Here is a 7,099-nt window from a genome sequence, read left to right as displayed (position 1 = left end):
GAAAGAGGGCTCTCCTTCTCAATTACGGCCAGCCACAAGATCCCCAAGAGAACCAGTTGGCTTCATGAGGGAGAAAACATCCTTCTTCATGTTTCCCCATCTTTCTCTCTCCTTCCACCTTGGAGTTCTCTCTAGAACTCGGAGTGCTTGGTATGGAAGATGCCCTCTCTTGCACTCGGAGCATGCCTGGCTACTCGGTGCTTGGATGCAGAGAACGCACGTCGTACTATCACAAAGTTATGCAGGTGTGGACAGGATCATATGAAGACAGGTGATTAAGCATCTGTGAGTTAATATAAGTGTTGCAAAGGGAATCAAGTACTTGTATCATCAAAGGAAGGGGCTAGGGGCTCATTACAACCAGCCGCACCAACAAGGGTGCTCATGCAACAAGGTGTTACTGCACAGTCCCCACGAACTCTCGCCTCGGCTCAAGGCACTACTCTATTGCTGGAGCAATGCAGCTCAACTAGGTCTAGGACTCTACACTGCTCAGTAGTATACACTTGCCGAACCTGTCCTACTTGATTCACACTTACATAAATTCAATGCTCTACTCAACTAGTAGGTTCTGGGAACCGACTCCAAGAACAACTCAAAATGGATGTCATTGGTTGGGCTGCTTGTGTGGCTCTCTGCCACCTGTCCTTGCTGCTTGGAGTCACACGGCTTGGGTTGTCGATGAAACAAAAAGAAAAGAAAATGAAGCCAACCTCGAAGATATTAGCAACAAGCTCACCTCTGCAAATTTCAAATTTCATTGCATCCATTTTCTCCATCACACTGTGTAATATGCATTGCCTCCATACCCCAGCATCTTCACAATTCCTTGACATGCTTCGCAGGTTTTCTATTCCCATCCTTCCGAGTTAGCTTGACATTAATCGCCACGAGAGCACGTGGTGACTGCAGTCGAATTTCCAGAGCCCAATGCTTGCATCAAGACACTTCCCCCATACCTTAGCATCTGCACAACTCCTCTATATGTTCAGCAAGATTTTCTATTCCCATACGTACTGGTTACCTTGACATTACCTCCACAACATCATGCCCCATCCTTGACATTGTGAATGCAGTCAAGTTTTCAGAGCCTAATGATGCTACCTCCATACCCTAGCATCTGCACATTCCTTGATATGTTCACCAAGTTTTCTGTTCCCATCCTTCTTGGTTACCTCAAACATTAATCTCTACAACAGCATGCCCCATCCTTGAAATGGTGAATGCAGTATGCATCTGTTATTATAATCTGTCGCACTTCAATTTTTGAAATTATCTTGACAAATTCATGACAATTTGGACACACTCTAAGATTTTTTGCTACCCTTATCGTTGTTCCTTGGGGAGTACAAATTAGCCCAAAAGCTATCGCCAATTTCTCACAATGCCCACAGAAGGCATCCTCTTTGTCTTCATCTGATAGTGACTGCACATTTAAGTCCAAGCGTGGAGTGTATCCTTCCTCCCTTATTTGTGTGCTAAATGTCTTCAGCTTTGCATAAATATCAGTGCTTCGTGGATGACTGACATCTCCTACAATAAAATCATGCACTTGGTTGTCAATCTCTATGAAGGCCTTTGCTGGCTTCTTCCACACATTTGCACATCTTCTGAGCTCTCCTATTTTTGCTACATCTTCCCACATTTCAGCATGGGCATAGATGTTTGACATCAGAACATACCCAAGAGCAGTTTGGTTTTCCATTGTAGCAATACGATCAAAACATTGTCTTCCTAAATCCACATTCCCATGCATTCTGCAAGAATCAAGCAAAGACATCCATCCCTCAATACCAACTCCAAAGGGAAGAGTTTGAATTAATTCTTCGGCCTCATTCAAAAAGCCAGCCTTACCAAGAAGGTCAACTATACAGTTATAATGTTCCTTGGTTGGCTCAATGCCAGGAGTCTCTCTCATAAGCTTAAAATGGAGACAGCCTTGGTTTATCAGGCCTGCATGACTGCAAGCTGAAAGTAGACAAAGATATGTCACCCCATTTGGCTTTACACCTCTCTGTTGCATGTCCTCAAAATGTTGTGAGGCTGACTCATAATCACTGTGCTGGGCATAACCTGCAATTAATGCACTCCACGTGACCACGTCTTGCTCTGGCATTCTGCTAAACACCCTATGTGCATCTTCAAGGCTCCCACATTTGCTGTACATGTCAATCAGAGTGTTGCCAACACGTAGGTGTGATTCAAAGCCCTTTTCAACAATGTGAAAGTGAATGCACGTCCCATGGTCCAAGGCTGCAATGCTGGAGCAGGCTTTTAGAAGGCACAGGAACGTAACGTCATTTGGTTCTATGTCCTCAAGTTGCATTTGTTTGAAAAGTTGCAGAGCAGCTTGAGCATGGCCATGCTCAACGTAACCTGCAATTAGGGCACTCCAGGTAACTACATTTCGCATTGGCAATCTGTCGAACACCAAGTATGCCTCATTGAGATTCCCACATTTGGCATACATGCTGACAAGGGTGCTGCCGACGATAACACCCAGCTCCAAGCCATTTTCAAGGATGCAAGTGTGAATATGCTTGCCATGCTCTAGCATTGAGATGCTGGAACATGCTTTCAGAACTGCAACAAAAATATGCCCATCGGGCTCCAAGCTTGACTTTTGCATTTGGTAGTACAATTTAATAGCTTGCTCGTTTTGTCCAAGATCGGCATGAGCTTGTATAATTGCACACCATGAAAAGGCATTTGGTTTGGGCAACTTGCAGAACACTCGGTTTGCTTCCAACAAGCTTCCAAACACAGCAAACATGTGGACAAGACAGCTTCCCAAAAAGACATCTGCCTCATATCCACTTCCAACAATCAAGCCATGTACTTGTCTTCCAACTGCAAGATCTTTTTCTTTGATACATAGCTGCAGAAGCTGAGAGAGGATGTTGAAAGGAACAAAAGCTCCCTGCTTCTCCATAGCATCTACGGCTTGAAGGACCCGATTGAGCTGCCCTTTATCAAATGTTTTACTGAGATCCAGAAGACACATGAGCCAAAAAAACCATCATTTTTTGCCAGCTTGCATTATTGAACAAGAAATAGCTCTGCTACAAGCAAGATTCAAAAGCAAGATACTGATAGAAATTCCAATCTTGACGTTTAATTTTATCAAATGGTAGTAGCAGTGTTATAGATCGATTATAGAATGTTAGTTACTCAGGAAATACCCGCTTTGTGTTGTACATTTCTCATTACAATCTCCTGGACATTGTAATGCTGCCCAACGATCAGTGACTGCTCCAACTTGGTCCCAAGCGGGTAACTGTAAGTGCATCCAAACAGGGTTGTGCGAGCCATCAATCCTCCACGAAGCCTCCTCTGTGGCAATATTCTCCTTTCTCTGTGACAACCAATGATTCTAGACTTAGCACCCATAATTAGAAGGGACCAGGGAATCGGCTTTGCTTAACTTTATCGTATACCCAAAAGTTAGACAACTCTTAATCGAGAATCATCAGTAACGCAACGTTCTGGAATCTTGAACGATGAAACATACAAAATCCACCTTGTTCAGGCTGTCGTCCAACCGCACACGAACCTTCCGACGTACCAAGTTTGATGCCAAATCCTTGTCTGAAGGGGAGAAATGTCACATACTCTGCAGTATATCTTAGCAACAAACGCTAGTCTTAATTAGAGAGTCTTTAAACGATACCTTGCACGGAAGTACTTGCGTTCTGCGTTGCCAAAACGCAAGCTACACCTTCCAAGCGGTTCAAACGTATGGGAAACCCGAGTCTTGGAAGGTGGATGAAGCAGTGGCGAGCGTCTTGGATGCCTGCAAGAAATGGCGTGCGTCCATCCCTGATAGAAATTTGCGAGGAATGGAGCATCGGATCCAGGACTGTGACAAAAGGACGGATTGCTCACACAAAACGTATAAATTGCGACATCCCAAAAGCATGCACTCAACTAGATCCGGGCAGGCAGCTGTATTGACAACGAAGATTGCATTATGTTTTTTGGTTCCAGGATTTTGTACAATTGTTCTGTTCAGTCTTTTTAACACAAAGAGAACCTTTGGTTGTAGGAATTGTACAATTGTTTCTATTCAGTTTTCAAAAGAATGTGACTCAGGTGCGAATGGATTAATCTTGACTGAACCGTGGACTCAACCATGGGCGGTCATTGTGCGCTATTGGGCTCCAACACTATGGTGTTCTTGGATAAATTGGTAGTTGGCAGGGAGTACTTATGATTCCCTTTAAAGTCTGCTTTCCAGTTTCTAGTATTATGACCAGTTCATTTGTGTCTGCCTGGAAGAAGCGTCTTTCTGCTTGTCATTGGCACAGCTCAGTGCAAGTTATTGAGCTTAAATATATGGATTAACAATTCGCCTTTCGTCAACAATATGCCTCCTATTAGGTCAAGTCCTAGACTATCTAAGGGGCTTTACCAGCAGGGTTTGGTGACTTGGAGAGATCTGTGGGACACAGGAACACAGACATGGCTGCCTATGGATACTCTTACTGCTCGTTTTCACCTCTCTCCTAGAGAGGTTTTATTTGTGACTTATTCTTTGTTGTGTTCATGATGACTAGCCTACTAGCAGTTCTATCCTTCCTTAAACGGATCTTCGATGGTGAATTAATGATCGTGACACAAAAGTGACCCAATTTACTCTTTGGGAATTTTTTTCAAAACATCACTGCGTGTTGGCTCAGGAGGTTATGGGCTCATCGAAGGCTTGCGCACCTAGGGATTCATTGCCCATTTGGATGATGCGGTTGTGGAGGATTTGGCCTTCTATCTTCTCGGCTCGGTTGAATTTTGTATTGTGGCACCTATTTGGTATGTAAATTCTCCACGTGCGATTGACTAGTCAAATGGAAGCGAGATGTGTCCCCCTTATGCCCGCTCTGCAAGGTGGTTGTGGAGTCCCACTTTCACTTTTTTTGGGGATGTTTGGTTGCCCGACTGGTATGGAGATCAATTTCACGATGGCTGGTTCATGCTAACCTCTATGCCGACTACTGCTGATGCTGGGAGACAGCCTTGCTCGGTGATCGCGGTCGCATGAATGACTCCAATACATGTTGTGGAGTGTGTTCAGAGGAATAATTGTTCTGAAGATTTGGCTCTTGCAAGCATGGTGTTTCATCACATCGATCTTTCTTTTGGTTTAGCTAGAGAGGCTCAGCTGGAGTTTTGACGCCTACTATGGTGGGAGAGCAAAGTGTATATCTTTAGTTATGCTTTTTCAGCTCTATCAGAGCCTTAGCTAATAGCTACTTGTTGTAGAATTTATTTTTTCACTTTGTTAATTAAATTTACCCTTTTTTTAACGCGTAAAAAAAAAAGAAAATGAGTGTAAATATTGTTATGTTTGTTATTTGAGAAGAATTTTGCATTCTACTAATACCAATTTGCATTTAGTAATAACCACGTGTCTCTGAGAGTTGGCATGCCTGCTCTCCAAAAATTACGAGTATTGAACTTCTACTTTGCAACACGGGCAAAGACACATGACCATCCTCAACCACTCCCCATCTAAAGGTGGATCTTCGCTTAGCCAGGCAGTAGAAAGCATTTGCTTTAGGGAGTTACGCTCCTATCATTTGATCAGTTTCTTATGTCAATGATCTCATATAAGAGTAACGCAAGTGGTTGCAAGAGATCCACTTTGTGATCATCATCTCACCATTAGGTGGAGTGCTTTGTGCAAAGGCGTGTACGCATATGATCACTCCATTTAGCTCCATCTGTAAATGCGACTCTATTCTTCTACATATTATACTATTAGTTCAGTAGAAAAGTTTCCAGTAATCCAACAATGGTGGTTTGTGAATTAAATGCCGCAAGGTAGGCCTCCTTCTCCCCTGGATATTGAATGGTTTTGTGCTCGCAACTTTCATCAATGCTAGATTCAAGAATCCAATTTGCTTCCTTTGTCTAGATCCAATGGAGCTCTCGTTTGTCTACTTTACTGGAATCAAGGAAGCGGATCAACCAAAAAGTACTTGAGAAATGGCCAAGTCCAAAACAAATGCATGTTTTAAACACTCAAAAATCCTTTTGGCACATGCATTGATCGATTCTTACATTGCTAAATCAATTTACCTTGTGTCCTCTTCAAGATTTTATTTTAGTCATGATGCACATTGTTGATCATCAGAAACTTGGATTGGCTTTTGAAAGTTTGGCTAAGTCTTAACCCATGGCTCTGAGTCCTTCCATCTCCTCCTTTCATTCCATTGACCTTCCATATCTACCTTCCTCCAAAAGATGAACTTCCATCTCCTCCATTCCATTTACCTTCTCTCTCCTCTTTCCTCCCAAAGCTACCTCTTGTCTTTCCACCTCCTCCCCACCCAAAGCCGCCTCTTGTCTTTCCACCTCCTCCCCTCTCCAAGCCTCCATCCAAGAGCTTCTTCTTTGTGACACGTGGCAGCCTCTTCTCCTCCAAGCTGCCACATGTCTACCAAATTTTTTTCCTAGTGTCTGTGGTTAAAGATAAAACAAAGGAGCATGCCCTTCCTTGGGTACATAGTAATTCACATTCAGACAAAATAGAAGTCAACATTTGAGTGAGCCAAAAAAAGTAGCATCAAGAAGTTGGAAGATTCAATTTGAAATGCTTGTGAAAGATACGGTTCCTATATGTCTCTAAGTTGGGAAAAGGCAAAGTTGATGCATTAGCTTCATATAGCAATAATCTTATAAGGAAGCATAATCTGCAAGCAAAGCCTCTTTAAAAAAGGCACATTGTTTACGTATTGTAGAGACATCAACCTTGTGAAAGACCAGGAATGCGTAAGAGTCAGTATGTAGCAAAAGGAAAATTTATGAAGCTGCTTGAAAAGACTAAAGTCTTCAGTTACTAAAAGCGTGAAGGATCTCTCTTGACCAAAAGCAAAAAATCTTCAAACTAGCCTTGCATTCAACAACGGGCATTGCTGGCAATGAAATTTTGCACCCCTCTCTCATTGAATTTGTTGTACATTGCCAAAAAGACGTGTAACAAAATTGTTCCTTGAACAAACTTGATAAGCATTGTGATGGAGTTTAGCCGTTCCACATGCATGGCACTCCACAAGCATTCCACCAGAGGTTCATGTATAGTTTGAGGTGCTTTAATGTTTCA

At 42.8% G+C, this 7,099-nt stretch overlaps 1 protein-coding gene across 2 annotated transcripts; it reads right to left on the bottom strand.

The window, feature by feature from the left end:
- Positions 1-203: 203 nt before the first annotated feature.
- LOC147890864 (pentatricopeptide repeat-containing protein At2g03880, mitochondrial-like) lies at positions 204-3,999 on the bottom strand. 2 transcript variants are annotated; one of them, XM_087390026.1, is made up of 4 exons: positions 3,671-3,999; positions 3,521-3,588; positions 3,183-3,355; positions 204-2,984 (listed from the first exon to the last, which is right to left on the bottom strand). In XM_087390026.1, exons 1-4 carry the CDS (start codon positions 3,846-3,848, stop codon positions 1,184-1,186), a joined length of 2,220 nt encoding a protein of 739 aa, XP_087246152.1. In that variant the 5' UTR covers positions 3,849-3,999; the 3' UTR covers positions 204-1,183. The 2 variants fall into 2 exon arrangements, with proteins under 2 accessions (XP_087246152.1, XP_087246153.1); XM_087390027.1 differs by lacking the exon at positions 3,521-3,588 and having other exon boundaries at positions 3,671-3,793.
- Between the last annotated feature and the right edge of the window lie 3,100 nt (positions 4,000-7,099).

Source organism: Dipteris shenzhenensis, chromosome 18, assembly GCF_047967505.1.
Source record: "Dipteris shenzhenensis isolate YYH24624 ecotype China chromosome 18, Dip_SZ_1.0, whole genome shotgun sequence".
Classification (NCBI taxonomy): Eukaryota; Viridiplantae; Streptophyta; class Polypodiopsida; order Gleicheniales; family Dipteridaceae; genus Dipteris; species Dipteris shenzhenensis.
This window is presented reverse-complemented; position numbering and strand designations above follow the sequence as displayed.

Coding starts and splice junctions, on each gene's coding strand:
- LOC147890864 (XM_087390026.1), bottom strand. CDS start 3,848: ATGCTCCATTCCTCGCAAATTTCTATCAGGGATGGACGCACGCCATTT. Junction 3,589..3,670: donor CGCAAGTACTTCCGTGCAAG/GTATCGTTTAAA, acceptor TCTCCCCTTCAG/ACAAGGATTTGGCATCAAAC. Junction 3,356..3,520: donor TGGACGACAGCCTGAACAAG/GTGGATTTTGTA, acceptor TGGTTGTCACAG/AGAAAGGAGAATATTGCCAC.